The 26,458-nt window shown below is 47.8% G+C and overlaps 3 protein-coding genes across 11 annotated transcripts; 2 read left to right on the top strand and 1 right to left on the bottom strand.

Annotated features, from left to right (window-relative positions):
• The first annotated feature begins 5,005 nt into the window (after nucleotides 1–5,005).
• Nucleotides 5,006–13,337, top strand: LOC125545008 (nodulation protein H-like). Of its 8 annotated transcripts, XM_048708836.1 has the most exons (9): nucleotides 5,007–5,442; nucleotides 7,851–7,956; nucleotides 8,994–9,111; nucleotides 9,191–10,653; nucleotides 10,846–11,093; nucleotides 11,190–11,448; nucleotides 12,379–12,558; nucleotides 12,746–12,901; nucleotides 12,985–13,337. In XM_048708836.1, exons 4-9 carry the CDS (start codon nucleotides 10,585–10,587, stop codon nucleotides 13,150–13,152), a joined length of 1,080 nt encoding a protein of 359 aa, XP_048564793.1. In that variant the 5' UTR covers nucleotides 5,007–5,442; nucleotides 7,851–7,956; nucleotides 8,994–9,111; nucleotides 9,191–10,584; the 3' UTR covers nucleotides 13,153–13,337. The 8 variants fall into 8 exon arrangements, with proteins under 8 accessions (XP_048564795.1, XP_048564796.1, XP_048564794.1 ...); XM_048708835.1 differs by having other exon boundaries at nucleotides 5,007–7,956; XM_048708834.1 differs by lacking the exon at nucleotides 7,851–7,956.
• Nucleotides 13,338–14,329: 992 nt separating this feature from the next.
• Nucleotides 14,330–24,683, bottom strand: LOC125545007 (receptor-like serine/threonine-protein kinase SD1-8). Of its 2 annotated transcripts, none has more exons than XM_048708832.1 (8): nucleotides 23,699–24,683; nucleotides 22,960–23,515; nucleotides 16,062–16,193; nucleotides 15,809–15,981; nucleotides 15,427–15,637; nucleotides 15,110–15,347; nucleotides 14,874–15,024; nucleotides 14,330–14,790 (listed from the first exon to the last, which is right to left on the bottom strand). In XM_048708832.1, the coding sequence occupies exons 1-8, from the start codon at nucleotides 24,437–24,439 to the stop codon at nucleotides 14,479–14,481; spliced, it is 2,514 nt and encodes an 837-aa protein (XP_048564789.1). In that variant the 5' UTR covers nucleotides 24,440–24,683; the 3' UTR covers nucleotides 14,330–14,478. The 2 variants fall into 2 exon arrangements, with proteins under 2 accessions (XP_048564789.1, XP_048564788.1); XM_048708831.1 differs by having other exon boundaries at nucleotides 15,110–15,350; nucleotides 23,699–24,680.
• LOC125545010 lies at nucleotides 16,200–22,310 on the top strand. Its single transcript, XM_048708841.1, has 2 exons — nucleotides 16,200–21,778; nucleotides 21,905–22,310. Exon 1 carries the CDS (start codon nucleotides 19,110–19,112, stop codon nucleotides 19,932–19,934), a length of 825 nt encoding a protein of 274 aa, XP_048564798.1. The 5' UTR covers nucleotides 16,200–19,109; the 3' UTR covers nucleotides 19,935–21,778; nucleotides 21,905–22,310.
• Nucleotides 24,684–26,458: the final 1,775 nt, after the last annotated feature.

Consider the following 26,458-nt stretch of genomic DNA (forward strand, 5'->3'; position numbering starts at 1 on the left):
CTAGTTGAGCTATTCTCCTCCATCTTGTAGGCAAAGTACTGTCAGAGGTCTTCTACCTCTCGACACGGGCATGAGTATGAAATACCAATTTCAACTCTTAGAACATCTTATATGCTCTGTGGCATTCAAAACGTTTTTGAAGTCCCGGTTCTAAGCCGTAAAGCATGGTGCACTAAACTATCAAGTAGTCATCATATCGAGCTTTACCAAACATTCATAACGTCTGTATCTACTTCTGCAATAGGTCCGTCACCTAGCGGTGCATCAAGGACATAATTCTTCTGTGCAGCAATGGGGATAATCCTCAGATCACGGACCTAGTCCGCATCATTGCTACTATAATCTTTCAACATAGTTTTTCTCTAGGAACATATCAAAAATAAAAGGTGAGCTACATCACGAGCTATTGATCTACAACATAGTTATGCAAATACTATCAGGACTAAGTTCATGATAAATTAAAGTTCAATTAATCATATTACTTAAGAACTACCACTTAGATAGACATCCCTCTAGTCATCTAAATGATCACGTGATCCAAATCAACTAAACCATGCCCGATCATCACGTGAGATGGAGTAGTTTTCAATGGTGAACATCACTATGTTGATCATATCTACTATATAATTCACGCTTGACCTTTCGGTCTGTAGTGTTCTGAGGCCATATCTGCATATTCTTGGCTCGTCAAGTTTAATTCGAGTATTCCGCGTGTGCAAAACTGGCTTGCACCCGTTGTATGTGAACGTAGAGCTTATCACACCCGATCATCACGTGGTGTCTCGGCACGACGAACTGTCGCAACGGTGCATACTCAAGGAGAACACTTATACCTTGAAATTTAGTGAGAGATCATCTTATAATGCTACCGCCGAACTAAGCAAAATAAGATACATAAAGGATAAACATCACATGCAATCAAAATATGTGACATGATATGGCCATCATCATCTTGTGCCTTTGATCTCCATCTCCAAAACACCGTCATGATCTCTATTGTCACCGGCATGACACCATGATCTCCATCATCTTGATCTCTATCAACGTGTCTTCACATGGTCGTCTCACCAACTATTGCTTTTGCAACTGCTATCGCATAGCGATAAAGTAAATCAATTATATGGCGCTTGCATCTTATGCAATGAAGATACAACCATAAGGCTCCTGCCAGTTGTCGATAACTTTAAAAAAACATGATCATGTCATACAACAATTTATATCTCATCACATCTTCACCATATCACATCACAACATGCCCTGCAAAAACAAGTTAGACGTCCTCTACTTTGTTGTTGCAAGTTTTACATGGCTGCTACAGGCTGAGCAAGAACCGTTCTTACCTACGCATCAAAAACCACAACGCGGTATAATGATTGCTTTTTGATCTTCAGAAATAACCTTGTTCATTGAATTTGATTCAACTAAATTTGGAGAAACAGACACCCACTAGCCACTTGTGTGCGAAGCACGTTGGTAGAACCAGTCTCGCGTAAGCGTACGCGTAATGTCGGTCTGAGCCGCTTCATCCAACAATACCGCTGAATCAAGAATCAACGAGTGACAACAAGCAATATGTATATACCCATGCCCACAACTCCTTTGTGTTCTACTCGTGCATATAACATCTACGCATAGACCTGGCTCGGATGCCACTGTTGGGGAACGCAGTAATTTCAAAAATTTCCTACGCACACGCAAGATCATGGTGATGCATAGAAACGAGAGGGGAGAGTATTATCTACGTACCCTCGTAGACCGTAAGCGAAAGTGTTATGACAACGCGGTTGATGTAGTCGTACGTCTTCATGATCGATCGATCCTAGTACCGAAAGTACGACACCTCCGCGATCTGCACACGTTCAGCTCGGTGACATCCCACGAACTCACGATCCAGCAGAGTGTCGAGGGAGAGCTTTGTCAGCACGACGGCGTGATGACAATGATGATGATGCTACCGGAATAGGGCTTCGCCTAAGCACCGCTACGATATGACCGAGGTGGGTTATGGTGAAGGGGGGCACCGCACACGGCTAAGAGATCAATGATCAACTTGTGTGTCTATGGGGTGCCCCCTGGCCACGTACATAAAGGATGGAGGGAGGAGGAGGCCGGCCCTCATAGGGCGCGCCCAAAGTGTGGAGTCCTACTAGGACTCCCTAGTTCTAGTAGGATTCCACCTCCCACATGGAATAGGAAAAAGGGAAGGGAGAAGGAGAAGGAAGGAAGGGGGCACCCCCTTTCGCTAGTCCAATTCGGACCAGTCCATGGGGAAGGGGCGCGGCCACCCTTAGGGCTTTCTCTCCTTTCCCGTATGGCCCATTAAGGCCCAATACGAATCCCGTAACTCTCCGGTACTCCGAAAAATACCTGAATCACTCAGAACCTTTCCGATATCCGAATATAGCCTTCCAATATATCGATCTTTACGTCTCAACCATTTCAAGACTCCTCGTCATGTCCCCGATCTCATCAGGTGCTCCGAACAAACTTTGGTCATCAAATCACATAACTCATAATACAAATCGTCACAGAATGTTAAGCGTGCGGACCCTACGGGTTCGAGAACTATGTAGACATGACCGAGACACATCTCCGGTCAATAACCAATAGCGGAACCTGGATGCTCATATTGGCTCCTACATATTCTACGAAGATCTTTATCGGTCAAACCGCATAACAACATACGTTGTTCCCTTTGTCATCGGTATGTTACTTGCCCGAGATTTGATCGTCGGTATCTCAATACCTAGTTCAATCTCGTTACCGGAAAGTCTCTTTACTCGTTCTGTAATGCAACATCCCGTAACTAACTCATTAGTCACATTGCTTGCAAGGCTTATAGTGATGTGCATTACCGAGAGGGCCCAGAGATACCTCTCCGATACACGGAGTGACAAATCCTAATCTCGATCTATGCCAACTCAACAAACACCATCGGAGACACCTGTAGAGCATCTTTATAATCACCCAGTTATGTTGTGACATTTGATAGCACACAAGGTGTTCCTCCGGTATTCGGGAGTTGCATAATCTCATAGTCTGAGGAACATGTATAAGTTATGAAGAAAGTAGTAGCAATAAAACTGAACGATCATTATGCTAAGCTAACGGATGGGTCTTGTCCATCACATCATTCTCTAATGATGTGACCCCGTTCATCAAATGACAACACATTTCCATGGCTAGGAAACTTAACCATCTTTGATTAACGAGCTAGTCAAGTAGAGGCATACTAGGGACACTCTGTTTGTCTATGTATTCACACATGTACTAAGTTTCCGGTTGATACAATTCTAGCATGAATAATAAAAATTTATCATGATATAAGGAAATATAAATAACAAATTTATTATTGCCTCTAGGGCATATTTCCTTCAGATGTTTACCCAGGTTCGGGCCCTCTTAATGGAGGTAATACCCTACTTCCTTCTTGATTGATTTTGATGAGTATAGGGGTTACAAGAGTTGATCTACCTCGAGATCGTAATGGCTAAACCCTAGATGTCTAGCCTATATGATTATGATCGCCTCTACAGACTAAACCCTCTGGTTTATATAGACACCGTAGGGGCCTAGGGTCGTACAGAGTCGGTTTACGGAGAAAGGAATCTTCATATCCGAACGCCAAGCTTGCCATCTACGCAAAGGAGAGTCCCATCCGGACATGGGGGAAGGCCTTCTATCTTATATCTTCACGGCCCACTAGTCCGGCCCATGTCACACAGCCCGGACGTCCGGGGCCCCCTACTCCAGGACTCCCTCACAAGGTGGAGCCGACACGCGAATCAATCCTTGACATAGCCTCGTGTATGTAGCCTTAGCAGAGTATGTACCCTCCTCTCATGCGTAAGGCCATGTAGATTTGTCAACAGCAAGAGGGTCACGTTGTACCGTGGCAATGGCATGCTGGAGGTGCAGCATTTGCAACTGAGCCATGAAAAAGATGTCTCCATAAATATCTTGTGCCCAAAGCTCGCCCATAATCGCCCGCTCAACAGTTCTATGATTGATCACTCGGGTGTCCACCAAAGCATGGATGCTCGGGGCTATGGGGCTCCAAATTTGGCCATGACGGACCCTAGGCCGATGGTCCTTGGATGGGCTCTCTCTAACGAGGTGGCAGTCTGCGGTGTTGTGGAAGGTGGACTGGCCGTTCACGGGTTGGAGGTGTTCGACCAATTGCCTACAAGGTAAAAAGTCCTGGCTCGGTTTTTTTGTTGTGCACAAAAGTGAGTAGCTTGTGATGGAGATTTTGGTATTATAGATGAGTACAATTGATTCATCCTCTCCATTGAGTGATTCCTCATTGCGACAAGGAATTTGACATGACCGAAGAGGATGACATCGTGTTGATCTTGACAATGCGCGTCAACAAGAGGCCTAACTATGGTGGTTATGTTTTCGGCCGTGAGTTCTTGCGGAGGGACCGATAAGAGGCTCACAATCAATTGATGCACAAGTACATTTGTGTAAATCCAGTGTATCTAGAGCGATACTTTTGACGATGGTTTAGAATGTATATGGAATTGTTTCTTCACATTTTTCCAAATGCGTGAAGAAACATGACCGTTCTTTTCGAGCAAAGAAAAAATATGTCCCGCGGCTGATGTGTTCGGGCTGCTGTTGGAGATGCGGCGCCCTATTTTACGGCAGCTCTTGGAGATGCAAAAAATTTGATGCCCAAAAACTCACTTTTTGCTGGTCCATATTTTACTTCAAGCACCTTAATGTGTCCTAAAATAGAGGTGCCATTAGTGATGCTCCGAGCGCCTCCATGACAATTGTATGCTATGGATTCATTCATGATGGGTGGGACAGGGGGAAACCCTTTCTTAGAGAAAATAGTCCTCAAAGTATACCGGTTAAGTTTATTCACACAAAAAAGTACCTAAATTCTAAAAAGTGCATACGCACTATTTCGCATCATCGAGCGGCTGGCCATGAGCCATAGGATTTTGACGCGATGCGGACCTATCGGTAGATTTCTGTCGTTTCGTGGTCGGCGTCCATTCCCCACCCTTTCGATGATCTGTCCCACACCTCCCCTCTCTCTTATCCCCTCCCTCTCCTCTGTCCACAGCGACACGGGTCGACGCGGCAGCGTGGTGCCGGAGACAGGGGATCGTGGATCCGGCGGCGGCGTGGTGCCGGAGACAGGGGATCTTGGATCCGGCGAGCTGACGGAGCCGAGCGGCTTAGGATCTGCAGATGCGGCGAGGGAGGAGCAGGACATCGCCTATTGTGGGAGCGCGTCACCCCCATGGTGAGGGAGACTGACAGCTCGCGCGACCCTCGCGTAGCAGGAAGCGCCGCTGCGACAGGAGGAGGTAAGCGGTTCAGCGCGGAAGAGCTCGCGCGACCGCGGCATGTGAGAGGCGAGTCCCCGTGGCGAGGGAGTTAACTGGTTCGGCATCGGCAACCTGCAAGACTGCAAGTCGCAAGGTTAGCCCCCTTTTCAAACTAGTTTTTCATGTGGTTATCTCCTTCACTTGAGGATCGAGGCAGCCATGTGTGTTGCTTCCATGGTCCGAGAGATGATTCAGCAGGAGGTGTGGAGAAGACGTGGGGAGAGAAAAGGGGGATTGGTACACAAGAGCAATTTTTCCCCATCAAATTTGTTGGGCAGTTCTGCACACAACAGTTAAGCCATCATGGGAATTGTAGAAAGGATTGAGAGACAATTAGGGGCATTGTGTTTGAATCACTGCGGCAATTTTTGCAGGCAATAATAGAAAGACAATTATCATTACCAGTTTGTTCAGGAATTGTTGAATTAGGACATAGTAGTATCCCACATCAATTATCCTAAATGTTGTCTCAAAGAAGAGTTTAGAAGCATATGTCATACTCTATTTGAAAGTTCAGACTTCTTTTTTCTCTAAAAAAGAATTGATTTGCTGTATCAAGGGAAATCAAAGATGGATGAGAAGAAGATGATTCAGCGGCGGTGGTTGGGTTTTGTGGTTTCACGTTTTGAAGCTTCACGTCTGCAGCTGCGGTTTCCGGCGAGGTTCCAGTCGCCGTGGATGTGGCAGATAGGTGGGGCATAGGGATGGATTCCTTGCTTCGGTCCCAATGTGTGTTGCGTTGGGTCTACAGGACAAGATGCTAGGTGGTGGTGCACCCTCCCCCCGTATGTGTTTCCTCGATAGATCTGGCTAGCTGCACAGAGAGCATTACGCAGTTGGCTAGTTAGATTATGTAGTTGCACAGGAACGGCAGGGAAGTTAAGTGCAATGCATAAAAGCATGTCCAGGCACTTCGGGGTGTTTTTGCACACACATATGCTCATTTGGCCTGCAATGTAGTTTAGTTGCGCACACATTGATGTTTAGTTGGCAGGACTAGTTACACACATATATGCTCAGTTGGTCTGCGATGTAGTCTAGTTGCACACACATTGATGTTTATTTGGCAGGACTAGTTGCACACACCAATGCTCAGTTGGTCTGTAATGTAGTCTAGTTGCACACCCATTGATGTTTAGTTGGAAGGTCTAGTTGCACACATATATGCTCAGTTGGTCTATAATGTAGTCTAGTTGCACACAAATTGATATTTAGTTGGCAGGACTAGTTGCACACACATATGCTTAGTTGGCCTGTAATGTAGTCTAGTTGAGGCATAAGGATGCAGAGTTGTTGTCGCGCGCTGCAATAGGATGCAGAGGGGGCGGTGGGAGTATACAAAGTTGCTGTCGTGCGTGGCGACGACTGTGAGGAACCACACACGGCGGCAGACGGTTGCTCGAGCTTTCGGTGGGAGTGGTTCACAGGTTGTGGGCGATGTTTTGTTTCTGCGTTTGTATGGGACTCCGGCGAATTGTTGGTTGCCAGGGAATTTTGTGTGTTGCATATGGGCTAGTCGTTTTGCTTTAGGTGTCCAATTTTAGTTTTTTTAGACAGGTCTGGCGAAGTTGCACGCAGAGCAGTACATAGTTGGCCAGTCAGGTAATTTAGTTGCACAAGAGCCTCTAGGTAGTCGAGTACACTGCCCAAAGCATGTTCAGTCTGGGGTGTATTTTCTGCACATACATGTATGCTCAGTTCGCTTGCATTGCTGTCAAATTGCACATTCTATTTTTGTAGTTGTATACTACATGGATGCTCGGTTGGTTTGCTCTCGTTGTTAACCGAATAATCAATGACATTTTTGCCAACTATATGATACGCCTGCTGCCGATGATGATTTTTTGCATTTTTTTGTATGCTACATGACTTTGTTCTCGTTTTTCGTGGCTGTAACTAATTTCCTCTAGTGATTGTAGTTAAATTATGTAGAAGTTGCATACCCACAGGTTGTTTGTGGGTAATTCACACAAGCCATTGCTAATATTTCAATTTCTTTTCTGATTTTTCTGTACATGATTTTATATCAATAGTAGGTTTGCATAACTAGTGCTTCAAATAGCAGGCTATCTGTTAGAGAGACGCATGACATCCAATTTTAGTTCCTGCAGTTTATCCAATTTGGTCATTTTTGTAGTACTAGTTGGCCATTTTAGTATCCCTAGTTGGATATGAGCATGAGAAAGCTGCACAATACGGTGATACTTAGTAGGCAGTTTAATTATCTTGTTTCTACATAGTCACATTTCTTGTTGGCATCTCTAGCAGTTGTAGTTGCACACGAACCTCATAATAGTTGGCTTCATATATAATGCAAGTTTCTTTTCATACACGGAACTAATTCAAGTTGGCACCCCTACAGTTTGTAGTTGCACATGAACCTTATAGTGGTTGGCATCCATATAAGGCATAGTTGCAATGTTGCACATGAACTTGATACTAGTTGTCATCTTTAAAAATTCACTATTTTAACAAGTTTCCTGTCTTAATTATTTTAATTAGATGTGCGTGTAAGTAATTTGCCCCATCCAACCAATGGCATGGGATAACAATCTAATCACCACAGTCACTAAGATGGGAGTTGAAAGCGCATGGTGTGTTTGACAAGGTACAAGCGAGTAGACCTTTTTTGCTCCCTATCTTTTGTTTTTTAATGCAGCTCCCATTTTTTTACTTGCACTTGTTTGTTCTGGTAGTTGCACAACTAGGAATATCAGTCTGGCACAGCAACCCATGGTAGTTGCACAGATGCACCTTTTTTCTCAATCTCAAAGGTAGTGGAAGAGGGAACAAACAAACAAATCAACATGAGTTTGAAACAAACAAATCAAATTTTGGCGGCACTTTTTTTATCAAACTAAACATCGAAGTAGATTCTCTCAGTTGCACACATGGGTCTAATCAGTTGCACAGATGCACCTACAAGTTGCACAAATAACACACATGATGGGCACTGTTTTTTGCTGTTATATTGCATTTTTTCTATTTTCAAGCTTTTCACACAAGGTCTATTCCAGCTGCACACAATAGACACAAATCCGAAAGTACTTTTATTCAAGTCAAAACATCCAAATTACTTTTGTCAGTTGCACAATTCTTTTTTAAGTTGCATAGAAAGAAGCCATAAGTTGCACACCACAAACCTATCTAGTTTCAATATGTTGTCAGGTTTGATGCCACATAGTGTTTTTTCTGTTTTTCCATAGTTTCACACAGGGGATTCTTCCAAATTTGGCCAAGATGACATACAACATGGGGTCCCATGTCTTCTCATGAAGTTTTTGTTCATGCATCAACAATCTTACAAGCAGTAACACATCTTCTTTTTGTTTTGTTTTTGTCTGCCAACCAGGAGCTGGATGAACTAAAACATTACTGCATTATAGATATGACTAGTAGACTATATGCAATAAACCAGAACATATGACCTATATATGTTACATTTTCGGTACAACATGATGTTCATTTATTTCATTTGTCTGTGTGTGAGTTGCACAGTTTGAAACAAAGTTGGTTGGATTACCCGATCGAAATAGTTGGTCGCAACCAAATCAAAAGTTCCACAATATGCAATTCCATATTTGTGTGTTCCTGGGGTTTTATGTTTGTTTTTACACAAGTTTAGATGAACTTTTTTTGGAGCAGTTCTGTAGTTGCAGTCAATATGAAGAAGGATTGGAGAAGTTGAATTCAAGGCGAAGAAGAAGAGGAACATACCACCTTGATTCCTCTTTTTTTCAAGTTGAAGATCTACAGCAGCCTGGTATGTCTCACTTCTTTCCTTCTCTTTTTCCTCCTAAAAAACTGCATAGGTCAGATCTTCTTGTTCTTCACCTTGGCAGATCTTCCCTGACGGCTCCTGACATAGGGAAGGCTCCCATGGCGTGTTTCTGGTTGCTTCTTTTGTGGGGAAGAAGATGGTGGGCGAGGCAGCAGTAGATGGGTTGGTGTGCACTGCTTGATTGGTGAAACCAGGAAGGTGGAAGAGAAATGGAGGGGGGCAGAATCACGTGGGTTCAGGGCTGGAGTGGGACGCTGGGGACCATACGTTTTTTTGTGCTGTGGAGAATTGCCTTTTTCCTTTCTTTCCTTGTTGGGACTGGGAGGGGACATAAACTTATCGTATCTAGCATGCCGCTCGGGACCGCTAGGGAGCCAACGGCCGCTCCCTAGACGCGTCCAAAAAAGTATACCGGTTAAGTAGGGGTAAAGATCACCCCCCTCCCCCTAATATCAAAAGGAAAAGTCCTGATATTAATTATAGATTGAAATGGACGTCAACAAAAGATTGAAATGCGCTTTGGTGTCTTTATATTGTTATATATTACCATCGTTTTCTCCCCCGTGATGTTTTGCTGCCCCCATCTGCCACCGTGGACTATTCTTTTTTCTTGCTCCTTGCCACTGGCTGTGTCGGCGAGACGTCGGCGGGCGGACGGTATGTACGTAGCGGGAGAGAGAAAAAAGGCGGGGGAGAAAAATAGGGTGGGGCGTGCGGCACACAGTCAACGACTCTGCGCGCCGCCTTCCGACGGGGACGCGAGCGCCAAATCGGAGACGCCGCGTTGGGGAACGGGGTGTACGGACCGGCCGGACCCCGGTGACGCGCGAGTCGTCGGGGCGAGACGGGCTGCTTCAGGTAGCATTCCTGCTCGTATTCGCAGCTTATTTCCCAAGGAAAAACTCCCGCGGCAGGAAAAAGGGGAGACGTTCGATCCTCTCGGGGCACGGATACGAGCGGAGTCGTGTTGGCCACTTTTCCCCTCTCCTCGGTTCGCTTCTCACCGGCCATGCATCCGATTCCCTTCCCTTCCCTTGCCCGAGGGAGCGGCAACGGCCAACCCAAACGAACCTCGCGTTGGGGCGCGAGATTAGACAAAGCAAACCCGGACCAGAACACAACCCCAGAATGGACACGCACTAGGCGATCGCCCTCGGCTCCCCCCTCGTCCCCTTCCCTTCCCTTCTCCCTTCCACCTGCGCGGTGCCTAACCCCTCCTCCTTTCTCTCCCCCAGATGCGAACACCCCGCCGCCCCCTCCTCATAACCCGCCGACCGCCGCGCCGCCTCTCCTCCCACCTTCCTCCGGCCCCTTCCCCCCTCCAGCCAAGCCCGATTCCTCTCCCCGGTTTCCGTTGTGCTGTGGAAACTCCGCCAAGATTGGGTGGGATTCTGCGCTTGTTTTGGAGCCGGCGGCGTTGTTGTCATGTTTGATTGATGCTGCTATTATTCTTCGATGGAGGGGGTAGGGAGAGAGCACGATAGCTCCGTGGCGCTGCCCGTGGAGGATTTCGGCGCCGCCAAGGTCAGGCCAATCCAATTCTTCCCCCCTCCGCCCTCTTTTCTGTCACAGTATCTGTTTTTGTAGATTGTTGTCAGCATATGCCCAGACTGGAACCAGCTCATGTACACCGATTTTTTTCATCTGCGACTGCCATGGATCAATTTTATTTGACTTTTACCCTTCGTTTCCTGCCATTAACTCTTCCAAATGCAGGATACAACCAGCGTGAGCACAAAGCCTACAAGGAGGTACCCGCTCGCGTCATGGGTTGCCATACTGGCCCTGGCCACCCTTGTGGGCGTATACATATTCTCCTTATCTCTCAAGCAAAACGGGATGCTGTTCGGGCTCAGGCAGACCAACATGATAGAGAAAGAAAGGGAGCAGCCTTGCCACCACCCGGGAGTTCCAGAGACCGAGATCCCTTACGTGCACTTCCCCACACCCAATACTTATAGTAGGTATGGAGGTAGATAGATACACTTGGGCATCTGATTTTACGTTTTATAAGGCTGGTGAGTAACTTGCTCTTCTGTTTGTTTCTTTGTTTGTTATAGGAAAGAATGTGCATGCACACCAGTTAGATTCTTTGCTATCTTGTCGATGCAGAGGTCGGGAAGTGGATGGTTTGAAACCTTGTTGAATAGCCACGAGAATATTAGCTCAAATGGAGAGATTTTCTCTGTCAAAGACAGGCGTAGCAATGTCACGGCCATCACACAAACACTCAATAAATTGTACAATCTCGACTGGGTCAGCAGTGCCGCTAAAAATGAGTGCACGGCTGCTGTGGGGTTGAAATGGATGCTCAATCAGGTAATATTTTGCCATTAGTTGTTTACTGTTCTGTTAGTTACTCCATAAGGTGGGAAAAAAAAGTAAGACATGCTCATCAAATTAAATTTGAAGAACGTTATTTTGTCGCTGAATTACATGTTCTGTAAATAGCTGCGTGATAATGACTTGCCTGCTGCCCTTAACCTTGGCTACATTACCATGAAGAATGGTTGGTCAACTTTTGGAGCACTGCAGCACTATCTGATATCTGTGAAGTAACAATTAGTTGATGCACTGCCCCATGACCATTGCAAACTCTCTTTAGAACATATTCATAACATAAGAAGTCAGCTTGCCAGAAAGCGTTAATGGTAACATGATTTCATGGAAATAACCTGCGAAAATACCTTAGTAACTATCATAATGATAAGGGCAGCCAAGTACTAAAACCTCTTTTTACTTCTCGCCATTGCAATACTTTCCCCCCATTTTTAATCTTGTATGTTTGAATTATCAGCCTTGTTTAGATTATCTACCTATTAAATGTGTTCATTACATAAAGGGGGCCACATTCATTTTTTTTACCAAAAACTGTAGAGGAGGTCCTTGTATATATATTTTCTATTTATATGGTATATACAAAATGTAAGCATGTAAGCGTTATATGATGAAGATGCACAAGACAGCCTTCACATAAGAAGTTATACACTAGAGGCAAGAACATGCTTTCTTTTTTTTTTTTTTTTTTTTTTTTTTGGGGGGGGGGGGGTGATACGGTAATTTATCTCAATGCTCTCTTTGTACTTTGTCTTTGAGGAAATCTAACGTTTGTTATAAATCAGGTTTTCCTTTGATTTGTTCGTAAGCAGTATTTTCTGTACTGTAATTATTTAATGTGCTGCATCTCTTCCGATAATCTTAGCCGGCCTGGTTTACTTGTTTTGATACGATTGTTTTGTGGAATTACAGGGTCTGATGAAACATCATCAAGAGATAGCTGAATATTTCAACCGAAGGGGTGTGTCTTTAATTTTCCTTTTAAGAAGAAACCTTCTGCAGCGATATGTCTCTATATTGGCAAATGATTATGATAGAAATACGAAGCAACTAAATGGAACTCACAAAGCTCATGTGCATCACAGAGGCCAGGTTCACCTTTTTTCCCCTTGATCTTACAGCCCACAGTGTGATAAATTTTATTTTATGTCTGCAAATTTTGGTATCACAAATCAAGGATGACCCCCCTACATCTTAGCGCACCTTTAACTACTTTATCTTCTGTGCTATTTTGGATGTGCCGCAGAATTAAAAAATTCTCCATTTTTCTTCTCTGCAGGCTGATGTTCTTGCTCAGTATAAGCCAACAATAGACACAAAATCGTTGATTGCTGAACTGAAAAGGTCTGATAAGTTGGCAGCTGATGGTTTAGTGAGTTTCAAGAAGATCCGGAGTATTGTCCTGTACTATGAGGATGTGGTCAGCAATCGCACTGTGAGCCCTCTTGCATTATGTTCATGTTTGGGAATTAATCAACATTTATTTCTCTCGGTAACATCTATTTTGCTTTCTTTCAGAAGCTTACAGATGTGCTGGATTTTCTGAAATTGCCAAAGATGAAGCTATCCAGTCGGCATGTGAAAATCCATACTAAACGGTTGCGTGATCATATTGATAATTGGACTGATGTTTCTAATACTTTGAATGGGACTCAATACCAGAGCTTCTTGAATGGTCGAAGATGACCAAATTAGCTAGGTGTAAATAATGTTGTAGTGAGTTTCATTCTTTTGACCCCTTCTTTCTCCCCTGCCATAGCTAGCAGAGTAAGCCAAAGTTGGCACTTGTGTCCATCATGTGCTAATTCAAAGGGCTCATTTGGTTTCCATTTGACGTCCTAACATATATATAAATTAGCTGATTAAATTAATAGCTTACCATACAAAGTTTTTAAATTCAGATAGAAGGCTTTTTTGCCCAGTTTAAGCTTTTAGTCTCCAGGACACGGATCGCAAAGTAGAGCAAGGGGATACCCTATTACATCAGAGCATACAAAGTTATGATCATCTTACACCAAAACCTCTTCCCTTAGATCAGAATATATAAGTGGTTGATGATTACATTATGTTTAGGTATCACTTCACTGTTCCTGATTATTGTATGACGATGTTTGGATAGCTGTAGATTCTGACGGCTGTAACTGATAAATGGGGAAACATAGTCCAATAAGACATGACCTGTTGATGATCTAAGGTAGTTAATTTATTATTGGATATTAGATGTTCATGATTTCAGGACATAATATGGGAAAATATACGATTATGATTTCCAAGTACAAATACTTAAGTACTGTTCAAAGTTATTTGAGTGCTCAATTTTGTGTCAGAACTTGATATACTGCAAGGACTATTAATCCGACATTGCACAGGTGCTGGTGCCTGATTTTGCTTTAGTTGTGATTTGTTTGCGAAATTAGAATAGGAGATACTAGAAATTCTATTTAAATCCATCTAATATACTTACTTTGTTCCCTAATTTCATTCAAGAGATCCTGAGGAAAATAATTGGGTTCCCACCGAGCTGGAACAATATGCTGATGGCTAGAAAAAACCCTCGTCTCTTCTATTTTAAAAATAAAGTAAAGATAAGAAAAATATCCTTAGGAATTAAGAGTTTGAAACCTTCAGGACATGGAATATTAATGGTGTGAGGTGCTTTGAAATATATTGCCTTGTAGCAGAACCTTTTTATTTTCTGTTACTTTCATTTCATTGATGATCACTACAATTTAAAATAACTGCTGTGCGGACATAATCTTCATTCTGATTTGTGACTTCAAAATAATACCAGATAACAGAACTTTCCTACTTTCTGTTGTTACTTGTCAACAATGACCACCACAGTTTAAAATGACTGCTGAGCTGAAGCAATCTTCATTCTAGTATGTGATATTATTCAAAACAACATTAGTCCCTTTTGCCCAGATGCACAATCGATAAGAAAATAGTAATGTACTAATCCTCATTCTATAATATAGAACCCCTGGTAAGTTCAATAAGCAGCTTAGCTTCCTATCGACCTTCAATTATGGTAACAGTCGCACTGCCGAATATGCTGCTGTCTGGTTTGCTTGATGACGTCTCTGTTTCCATTTGAATTCTTTTAGCTGCAAAACCAGGCTGCTTAGGAGTTGGCAATGTGGCAATATCTGTAGCAGCTAACATCATAAGCACTTGAGACATCAATGGACGATCATCTGGGTTCTCTTGCACACACAGGAGCCCCACTCTGGTGCATTTGAGTACTTGATCTGAGTTGAACGAGCCATTCATGGTTTCATCTGCTAATTCTACGCCTTTCCCTTCGTTCCATAAGCTCCATGCCTGCAGAATGAAAAACCTGACGAAGTTATCTTGAAATTTAACTGAGAAACACAACTTCTATGTATGGATGACTATGTTCTTACATGTCCTAGAAGATTTAGGTGATTTGAGTAGGAGTACACCCCTCTGTTTCTTCTACCACTTATTATTTCCAGCAGTAATACGCCGAAACTAAATACATCTGATTTGACTGAGAAGACTCCATCCATTGCATACTCTGGAGCCATGTAGCCACTACAGAATAGCCACGTCAATATGATTAATATTGGGAAACTCATTTGTATAATCAAATATTTGTTTTCCCTGTTATCATACTTACTATGTGCCAACGACTTTACACGTATTTATTTCTGTCTCTTCACTGCCAAACATTCTTGCCATCCCGAAGTCAGAAATTTTGGGAATCATCTCCTTGTCTAGAAGAACATTACTTGCCTTCATGTCTCTATGGATGATTCTGTATCTTGAGTCCTGGTGGAGATACAGTAATCCTCGAGCAATGCCTTCTATGATAGAGTATCGCACTTGCCAATCAAGTTGGATACTGTTGGACTTTTCTGCTGACATATGCAAACACATGTTGGTAATTTTGTCAGACAATATTTGAGGTCAGAAAGTGAAAGGTTGAGAGGTTACCAAATAGGAAGTAGTCAAGGCTCTTATTTTCCATGTATTCATAGATAAGTAGCCTTTCTTGTCCACTAATGCTATAGCCAAGAAGCCGGACAAGGTTCCGGTGCTGGAGTTTAGCTATTAACATAACCTCATTCTTGAACTCATCGAGACCCTGTACGGATGTTTTTGAAAGTGTCTTAACAGCTATTTCCTGTCCATCCTCGAGCTTACCCTGTAATTTTGAAAGAGATGCTTTCAAACTTTAGCAGATCAGAGTTTTCAAATTGCCGTAGTTTGTTGATTTAAAATGATTATGTTGTTCCTTTCGATTAATTAGTGTTCTTGATGTTGCTTATTGTTTCATCAATATGCATTGTGTAGATATGCCATATAGAATGCTAACCTTGTATACTGGTCCAAAGCCACCCTCGCCGAGCTTATTATCGATGGAGAAACCATCGGTGGCAGCTGCAATTGTCCCCAGATCAAATATCGGCAGTTCCAAGTCATCATTGTGACTACTTCCATCATACTGGCGGGGAGTGCTGCGTGAACCGCCGCTCCATTTACTAGATCCTGGAGACATAAGAATCAGAATAACATTCAGAAACGTCATGTATTAGTTCAGTTGGAAGTCTAGTGGATCTGGATGCTACCTGTTTTTCTTGCTTTCTTCTTCCCTCTTGTCCAGAAGAAAACACCAGCGATTGCTAAAAGGAATGCCAGCGCGGAGACGCAGGCGACGACTGCGATTATTACGTGTTTCTTCTTGGATTTACTTGTTATACCTGTGTGATAAACCATGAACGGTTAGTTTGAGGATGCATATGCCTGCACATTCATCTGGAGTTCTAGAGGAACAGATGCTTTTATGAGCATCCCAAGATGTCACATGCTCTTTGCTCTGCTTCAGCAGCCGAGGCCTGAGTGCGAGCTTCAGATGCCCCCAAGAGCTCTGGCGCTACACATCGGACCAGCTTGCAGTTGCAAATGAATAAAGCAAAGTGATGCCTGACCGGGCCCGGGCTGCTGCTGCTTTGGCAGATTTGGTTGTCTGGCTTTTACTACTGCAATTATTGAATCCTAAAACGCTTTGTAGCTCTGCATGTGCCGAGTGGTGCTGAGCGACCAACCCGACCACGTTTTGTGGTTTGTGGCTGTGGAGGCCCCGTCCTACCAAAAAGACGCTGCTGCGGCGACCACGTTTTGGCTGATTAATAACCTTCTCACGGAAGCTGGGTGTCGGACGCCTGCCTATGGTGATGGTGATTTGGTTTCCAGCAGATTTGCTGTGGCTGCCATGTTATGAGCATCTCTAGCAGATCCCTTAAAACATCCTGACTCACAAAATAACCATCAGTTTACGGTTTTCGACGAAAAAAATGTCCCGAATAAAAACCATAAAAGCGTTTGACCCGTAATTTTTTTTGATGGGCGCGGTAAAATCCTCCCTTGATCCGCGAAAACAAAGCCCCCCTTCCCCTAACTCCTCGCCCAGTCGGTGCCCTGTATCCCGTGAAAGCGGTTAGTAGGACATTTCGGCGCGTGCGCTCCCCGTAGCCGCCCGGCGCCCGCCCCGGATCCGACGAGCCAAGCCACTGCGATGTCGCCGCCGCCCTGGATCGACCGCCATGAGCCACTGCCCACCACGAATTCACTGAGCCGCCACCGGTCGGCCCCCGCCCCGGATTCGCCGAGCCGCCATCGGTCGATGCCGCCCCGGTGAGCCTCTTTTCTTTCCCTTGTAGCTCGGTCGCAGAAGTTTCGTTGATGCGAGTGTCTATGCGTTTTTTTTTGTAGATGGATTTGAGCCGTGCGAGCAACTTTTGCTCGAGGATTCGTGCTCGTCCGACGACTCAGACGTCGAATCGATACTCGAGCGCCATCGTCAGCAGATGGTTGTGGCGGTCGTAGCCGTGAAGGAGGTGGAGGATCGAAACCGCAAGAGACGGCCGTCGGCCGTCTTTGCATCCCTCGCAACCGCCATCTCGGGAATATGATGTTGATGCAAGACTACTTCACGGACAATCCAACCTATTCGCCGCACCTCTCTCGGAGAATGTATCAATTGCGCTGATCACTCTTCGTAAAAAAGCTTGCGAAGCCAATTGCCGGTTTTTTACTCAAAGGAGAAACGTCGCGGGCTTGTTGGGTTTTAGTGCCTATCAAAAAAATCTCCGTAGCTATGCGTGTGATTGCATATGATATTCCGGCTGACTATGCCGATACTATAATTGAGTCAGTGCGTAGGTTTTGTCAAAGTGATGATTCGAGTCTTGTGGTCTTGTCTATCTTCGTGAACCCAACGAGGAAGACACAATAAAGTTGATGGCAGCAAATGAGAAGCAAGGTTGGCCCGGCATGCTAGAAAGCGTTGATTGCATGCATTGGACTCGGAAAAACTGCCCGAAGGCATGGCACGGGCAGTATTGTGGCAAGTCTCGTGATGCAACAATTGTGCTAGAGGCCGTAGCATCCGAGAATTTATGTATTTGGCATTGTTTTCTTTGTATGGCGGGTACTTTCAGTGATATCAATGTGTTGCAACGGTCTCATTTTCTTTGCTGGACTTGCTAGTGACGATGCTCCAACTTGCAACTTCATGATGAATGGATATGAGTATACAAAGAAGTACTATCTAGCAGATGGTATTTATTCCTTTTGATGTACATTTGTGAAGAGCATCAAAAGTCCAAAACTGCCCACTGCCGACGTCGACGTCGTGGAGCATCAAAAGGTCCAAAACCCATGGCATGTTGGTCCGCTCCGCAGAGGCTGCGTTACTGCCGACGTCGTGGGTTTGGCCTCATTCGGGAGGGCGGCTCAAGTTTCTACCATAAGAGCAAGCGTTTAACTAATTCCTAGCATTGTTGCCTCATGACTGCCAACCAAATCCATGGCACGCTGCACGGGCTTCATGCTAAGAGCATCTTCAGCCAAGCCTCCAAGACACTTTTCTTAGTCGATTTTTTGGCGTCAGCGTATAAAAATCGGCTCAGTCACGTTTCCAGAAGTCTAATTTTCGCCGATTCGGACCGAAATTGACGTTGGCGAACCCAAGCCGAACCCGACGCGCTGGGGGCGATCGGGGGCGCCGGGCGAAATGGTTTTGGCGCAAAAGAGCCGCGGGCCCGCCGAGTCAGCGACACTCGCCTCGTCGTCCCACGAACGCCTCGGTTTTCCGCGGGAAATCAATGCCAAAGCTACTGCCGGTCAGCCTTCCATTGATTCCTTACGGGGCGGCTCTTCACGGACGGCGCGACGCCGCCTCACTCCCCGCCCCGCGTACTCACGCCTCCCCGGCGGCTATAAAAAGCATCACCCCACCCCCGCCGTTGACCACAGACGCCGTGCTCCCTGTCTCTCTCTAGCGCCGCCGAACCTCTCTGTCTCTCTCTCCGCCGCCGACGAATCTCTCCTCTCTCCCAGCCCATCCACGACAATGTGCGAGCGGTTCCCCGGCGACGGAGCGGCGGCCAACGGCTTCGCCGCCGCTCGCTGCAGACGTGGGAGGCGTACCTGCTATTCAAGGCGAACATTCCGGCGCCTCCAGACATGCGCGCTGGGCCAACAGGATGGAGGCTCAGCGCCGGAGGCGTCCCCATCCCCCCTGCCGGACGTCGTCGCGCGCCCCGATCACTTCGCCGGCGAGGTCGACCGCGTTCGGTCGTCGCTGACCGAGGAGCAGCGCGCCTCCCCACAGTATGCCAGCGACAACCACGAGACGTGGGCGGCGTACTTCCAGCACCGTCAGGAGCAACGCCTCGCCTCCTCCAACGGGGCACCGGTGGTGGCGGGCGGCCGGTGGAATAGCGAGGGGCAATGACTGTGGTGGTCCGTCCCCGGCCGGATGCTCCGCGAGGTTCTCGCGCACCTCGAGGGCGGCAACAACCCGCCGCTCACATACCCTCGAGGGCCGGCCGCCGCTCCGGTGCCCCGCCGTGCAATGGATGCCAAGGAGGTTCGTCTCCGGCTCGTCATCCTCGTCCCGTTCCTCCTCCCACTCCTCGTCCCACTCCTCTGGTTCTCCTGCGGTGTTCGGCGTCAAGGCCGAGCCCGCAGCGGAGACCCCGCTCGGCCGGCGCACCCGCCCGGCCGGCATCATCATCAACGAAGGCGGCGGCCGCGCCTCGTCCTCGGCCCCTCCCCGACTCGTCAAGCCGAAGACAGAGCCAGGGCTCCCCGTCGTGAAGACGGAGCCCCGGCTCGCCGGCGGCGTGAAGGAGGAGGCGCTCGACAACGAGGCAGCCCTCAAATGGGCGCGCGACGACTGGCTGCAGGCGGAGAAGGAGCGCCAGTGCGCCGCCCTCGCGCGGTTCGAAGCTCGTCCCCGTGGCTGTGACGAGGGAGGTATCGTCGTCCTCGAGGACAGCGACGACGATGATGACGCGCCGCCACCGCCTGTCCACCATGGAGACGCCGGACAGGGGTCCAGCAGGGGCGGCCGCGCCATCAAGAAGGAGAAGGCCGCCGACGACGATGACGACATCGGCGACTTCGTCGCGCTGATCGAGTTCTTCGCCCCATAGATTAGTTTTTTTTAATAATTTATGTAAAACGCCGAACATGTTTAATATGAATATTAAGTTTGCCGAATTTTAGCCGAACTTCGCCGAATTCAGCTTTTAAAAAAAAATAAAAAACGCGTCCGGGGTGACCCTGGGGCGAGCGGCTGGGAACCCGCTCGCCCCCGCGCCGATTTAAGCGCGGCTCGCCTCCAGGGGACACGTAAAATCGCTCTCTGAGGGGCCAACGGTTGACGATGCTCTAAGGTTTATAAGCACGAAGCAGTAGAGAGTGGAGGCTGCATAGCTTTTCTTACGGAGGAAGACTGCATAACCCTGTCCATCTTTCAGTTGGCAAGGAGCATCTTATCACTAGAGCTTTATCCTCATTAGCGAAATTTCACCCACCAACTCCCTCAAAAAAAGAAAAAGACCTACCAACTGGTGGTACGATTCTAGCCACGTTCCACGTGCCTCTCGTGGCCTACAAAGGCCATGCATGCAACATTGGTCCTTCCCTAGTGTAGTGTAGTGTGGTAGTACCACACGTCCAAATCAGCCGGACTCACCCCGGGCCACATCACGAAAGAGCATTTGATTCCCTTGGGAAAAAGAGGAAACCCCGTCGCATCGCATGCTGCCCGTCTTCTTCGTCCTTTCGATCGTGGCATCAGACAGAGAACGTAGTATCAAAGCATTGAGCGTGGGGGGGAGATACACGTTGAGGCTCGACGGAGACCTCACAGACCAGGTGTGATTCCCGCCGCAGCCGGCCGACCTTGACGCGCTCCTGATCCGAGAAGCCGATCGACCGACGTCGCCATGTCACGGAAGTCAGAACAAGCTGAGTGGCCGAATCCCCAATTCCAATTCCCCATCGGTTTGCCGTCCCAATCGGGCAAATTCGGAGCGATTTGCGAGGGCGCAGTAGATGCCTTTGCGAGAGCGATCGCCACCAATCTGCTTGCCAATGGCATGCAAGCATTCACACGCGATGCCTCTGACCGAACAGAAATGGATCAACGTGTCGACTACCGAGCATATGCTACGTAGGAGTATGCCCGAAGCTTAGTGAAACAAAAGTGTAACGAGGGTGCGTACGTTCCACTAGAAATTTCGGACCTTGGGTCAGGTGAGATGCACGGTTGGAGTCGTGGAGCCTCTCGTTTCGGTGGCGGCGCCTGTTCCACCGTACTACTACTAGCTCGCATAATTGAGCTTTTTGCCGCGCTGTGCAGATCAAAGCTTGCGCTGCGCCTTTTTCGGATGCATGAATGGCCCTGCTTTCGGGATTAAAAGCTCTCGGGACCAATTCATGGAGCGATGGCTGGCTGTGGTCTGGTCCCTGTCCAACTTAAGCACCGCCTTTTTCTTTCCTTTTTTCTCGTAAGATCGGGCTCATGATAGAGAGAAATGCAAGGGAAAGGACGCGCTACAGTACAAAATGCAACAGTGGCTCTCGCCATCTAACATGATCCCCTAACAGAAAACGAGCGGAGCCCCATTTGTTTTTTCGCAACAGCCATATGTAAATTGCTTGAATTTGCAACTCGGGTAAGTGGGGTCGGGAAGAAGACGACGCGCAGCCCTAAGGCCGAAGATGGCGCCCCCGTGGCGAGGTGCGGTGATGTCGAGGAGGCCTTGGACAGGAGCAACCCGAAGCACATATAGGGGGCTCGAGGGTTGACTGGTTCAGATGGGTGTATGGGCTCGCTGGAGAAATCTGGTGTCCGGGGAGGTTCAAAGGGGTGGCTGGGGAATGCGGCAGCACGACGGTGGGGGAGGTCACGAGGCGCACATGGTAGCAACAGGCGTCCCAGCCGACGCTGGATTAGGCGGACCGAAATAGGTGCGGTCGGGAGGTTGAGGTAAGAAGATCAGCTGTTTGATTTCGATCCGAGATTGCTCAAAAATCGACTTGCCCCATACCTATTTTTAGGCTACTTATAAATAATCAGTCCCTTTTTTGGTCTCTGTGCAATACACTGGGGCAGGTCTTGTGGCGCCGCCGTGGCACCTCGAATCCTTTTGGTGAACTCGCTGCCGTGACATGAGCCTTTGAGGCGCAATGTACTCCGTTGGTGGCGACTCTTGGACAACGCCTTCGTTGGGCCCGACTAGTTTCTGCTGACCACTTGCAATTACTTGGCGCTTGGGTGCAGGGTACGTTGATCCAGTTTGGCCTCATGGTTTGGTCGTGCTTCCGGTTGGCCCGGCTTTGGTTGTGGTGTGGTCTTTTGTGTTATGTGTCCTATGAGATGGGCTAGGCGTGTTTAGTTTGATGTGTGTTAGAGGGCTCAGCACCCCTTGTTCTGCTGAGCCCAACTGAGTGTGGTGCCTCCCTTCTTATCTGTATGATTGTTCTCTCTTACCTATCAATGAAAATATGCAATCCTTGTATATTTGTGATAAAAGATGCTTCTATTTGATGGTTGAAGTATTTTTTTAGGCAACACTATAATATGTCAAATATACATTTTATGGGGCTGACACATTTAGATGTGCCATGTACATCTAAGTAACTCAATAAAATATATAAATAAAGAAAAATAAAAAATATACCCACACGAATTTTCATGTAAAATCAATAACATAGGACCCAAATGTACAATATTTTATGTGCTTTAGCAAAACTATTTTTTTATATACTAAGGTCATAGTGTTGGTATCGAAAATACAGTTATTCAAAAGCATATCTAGATATGCTTTAAGTATTGCATATTTAAGTACTATGTCATTGATTCTACACTAAGATTCGTGCAAGCATTTTCTTTGTTTTTTTAGTTTGATTGAGCCACTTAGATATGCAATAATTGGGCACATACATACCGCTGGAAATATACTGAGGTCATTTTTTAGATACCAACACAATGTTTTGTTTTGAGCGAACACTATGTAATGCGAATGTGGTGAAATGTGCTCTAACCCGTACGCACGTACGTACGAATGTTTTTCTTTTTGGAATACTACTATAAGTTAGAATACAAGATACGTACGTATATGGAGGAACGCGGCGTATGTATTGTAGTAGAATGCAGAGTATGCGTACCGAGATCGGCGGCGGCGAGTCGGACGAAGAGTTCCTGGCCGAAGTCCGGGTAGACGCGCAGGTCGGTGAGCCCGGCGCTCCACATGACGCAGCCGGAGCCGTCGGCGCGGCGGTCGGCGCTGACGTTGCCGCTGGCGTAGGCGGCGCAGGAGCAGTTCCGGAGGCACGCCTGCCGGCACTGCTCCAGGCTGAGGCTCATGTCCACGAGGCTCCGCACCGTGTCCGGCACCTTGGCGTGCCTCAGCGTGACGAACCCGTCGGTGCCGTTCCGGCAGTCGAGCGGCGTCGCCCGCACGCAGCCGTCCCGGCCGTCCCGCAGCGCCCACGCCGCCGGCGACCTGGGCACGAAGCCGCGCAGGCAGGAGCAGACGGGCATGTTGTTGGTGTCGCACACGCCGTTGGGCCCGCACGGCGACACGGCGTCGCACTGGTCCTTGGGCGCGTACCAGTAGAGATTCCACGTCCCGGCCGCCTCCACCCACGTCGACCGCTGCAGCACCCCGTTGTTCCCCGTGGTGTTCAGCCCCAGCCTCGATATGATCGACTCGTTGTGCACCTTGATGATTACCGAGCCGTCAGGTGAGCCGTGAGAAGTGTACTACTCCCTCTGTTTCAAATTACTCGTCGTAGAAATGAATGTATCTAAAACTAAAATATATCTACATACATTCATACCTACGACAAAATTCAGAACAGAGGGAGTACGTGTGCGTGCGTGCATGAGCGATGAGTTTCTTACGTGGAAGCTGTACGTGACCTCCTGGGCGTTGTTGATGAAGCTGAAGGTGAAGTCGGAGTAGGTGACGGTGTCCGGCACGCCGGTGAACTGGACGCCGTCCCAGGGGCCGGAGCGCCAGACCAGGTCGTCGCCGTTCCAGATGAACACCTGGGGGTCGCCGGACGTGACCATCGCCATGACCACGGGGCCCGGCGAGGGGTCCGACGGGCTCTTCCACGCCGTCAGCGTCCGGTTCCGCCCCTTCACGAGGTCGACCCCCAGCTTCATGTCCGGGAGCAGCGTGTCGGTCGGGTAGTCGAACCCCTCCCACGCCACGCCGCCGCCCGCGCCCGCGAGCACCAGGTTGCCGCTGTCCAGGATCCGCGCCGCGGGGCTCGCCAGCGCGGCCGCCGGCTTGACCGACCACACCACGGTCGAGTTGGCCGTGGCAATGGCGAGCGTGCCGGTGGCGGACACGGAGAGCGTGGCGCCGTGGTTGTCCGCGACGCCGCCGGGGATGGGGCGCTCGCGGTTGGCGACCCAGACCACCGTGCGGACGGAGACCTTGCCGTACCAGACGCCGACGTAGGTGCTGTTGGCGCCCGGCGGGGTGAAGAAGCCGAGCACGAACTTGCCGTCGGGGGCCGAGAGCAGCGTCTGGTTCGCGGCGAGCGGGCGGCCCGGCGTGACGGCGTCCCTGGCATGGCATGCCGTGGACGCGAGTAGCAGGGGGAGGACGAGGTAACAAGCAAACGACGCCATGGCTCGATCTGAAGGAGCGGTGCCACCACGACACTGTGGATTGTGTCACGCTCACGCGCGCTGGCGTTCGGGACGGTAGCTGCAGGATAGGGCGTTGGTGGAGGATTGCTGCATGTCGTCGTGGAGTGCAGAGTGGCTGCTCACTGCGAACCTGGACAGGAACTCTTCCTTTTAGTAGAGAACGCTGGAGCTCCAGAATCTCCGATTTCTGCAACGGAGTTCAGTACAGATTGGGTAAAAGAGCTCATTGAGTAATACGAAAATAAGGACTCGAGACAGGGAGTCGGCCGGGAGAGTTTGTTTCTGTCTTTTGTGGCTCATGTCTCCGGTTAGACACATACATCACTTCTTGTCAAAATTTGATCTTTGATTTAAGTATTAAAAAATAATTCTATACCCTAAAAATAGTATCATTGGAAACCTTAAATATGAATCCAACAATACAAGTCTTGTGACATGCAACTTATAATGTGTTAGTCAATGTGCTTCAAAAAAAATTGTTAGTCAAATCTACTGTCAAAGTTAGGCACAAAATACGAAGGGACCAGTAAACCTACACATAGATAGTATCAGTCTCAAGCTCCGGGTGAAAACCCGAGGTCTGACTCTATTGGTTATATCTAGCAATAGTGATGCTTATTGTGTTGTTACCTTGTTGAAGGCATTGCTCGGACTTGTTCTTCAGGGTGAAAACCAATGATCTAGCCTTTGATGGCTGGATCCGGCGACGGCGGCGCTTATACGTCCGTTCCCTTCCTTAAGGCGTTGTTGTTGGAAATCCTTTTCGGCGTACCAATGTTGTCAAGTGGTTGTAGGTGTGGATATGGTTGTTGTTGTAGATTGTTGATCATTGTTTCTATCGCTTAAGAGTTCTTTTTTTCATCATGCATAACTTTGGTCTTGTTTGACTTTGCTAGTTGCTGGTGTAATTTTTATGTGTGTGTGTTGGGGTTGGCTGTGAGCATACTAGTTATGTAGAGACCGGGTATGTTGCTCAGCATGTTTGTATCCCCTTGATGCTTCATTTTGAGCTAATAAAGTTCATCATTTGTCAAGAAAGGGATCATTAAATGGACATCACCAAATGTTCACGGACACGAACGTTTCCGCGGACATTCGGTGGGGTAGAGGACATCTAACCGGAGCCATCAAATTTCCGGTCCATTTGAAATGGATCAAACACAAAACATAGACGAAACTTGAAGCAAGTTCCATATATTACATGTAAACTGATGATATTTAACAAATTTAACCTAAACTTAAACTAAACCAAACTAAAACTAGGCCAGGTGCCATCGTCTTCATTTTTGTGCCACTGGCGAAAGACCCGCCAGGCGTCACGACATCCCTGCCAGGCCACCAAAATACACATGCACTTTGGAGGGAGTTGTATGTCGACCGGGCGCCAGCGGCAGCCGTCCGACTCGACGGTGGTCTAGGACAGTTCAAGGGCCCAAGCCTCCGCGAGTTCGAGTATGCAAGCACATAGGCCGACACCATGGAGAACACCACTCGGGTCTTGGCAAATGCCGCCTTGCGCCGCTCTGGGTGGCACGTCTATACCTCTACTTTGCACTTTGGTGATGATGCGTTGTAGGCGCCGATGCCTTTGAGGTAATAATTGAGGCGCGGGGGCACCTCGGACAACGCCAGGGAGGACGACTCCTCCTTCTTAGTGGCGGGGAGGACCAGACGCCATTGCTGCCCGGCTGCATCGGAGACTCCTCCTCCTCCTTCACGCGACGTATGGTTTGGACGCGACGGTTACACGGCAGGAGAATGGCTCCTCCTTCACGCGGTGTCGTCCGATTTGGACGTCGCGGTTCCGTGACGGTGATGATGACGCCAGCCCCGGATCGATCAATGACCGGTGTAGGGCCTCTTCCATCTGCACAACGAACTCGTCATCCGCCGACACAACGAGCAAGGGCGGCTTCTACCACGTCGTCTGAGGAGAACGGCTTCGCCTTCACGGTGGATGGAGCGGTTGAGGATGACGGGCCCGACGACTAGGGGTGA

This window comes from Triticum urartu, chromosome 3 (assembly GCF_003073215.2).
Source record: "Triticum urartu cultivar G1812 chromosome 3, Tu2.1, whole genome shotgun sequence".
In the NCBI taxonomy this organism is placed as follows: Eukaryota; Viridiplantae; Streptophyta; class Magnoliopsida; order Poales; family Poaceae; genus Triticum; species Triticum urartu.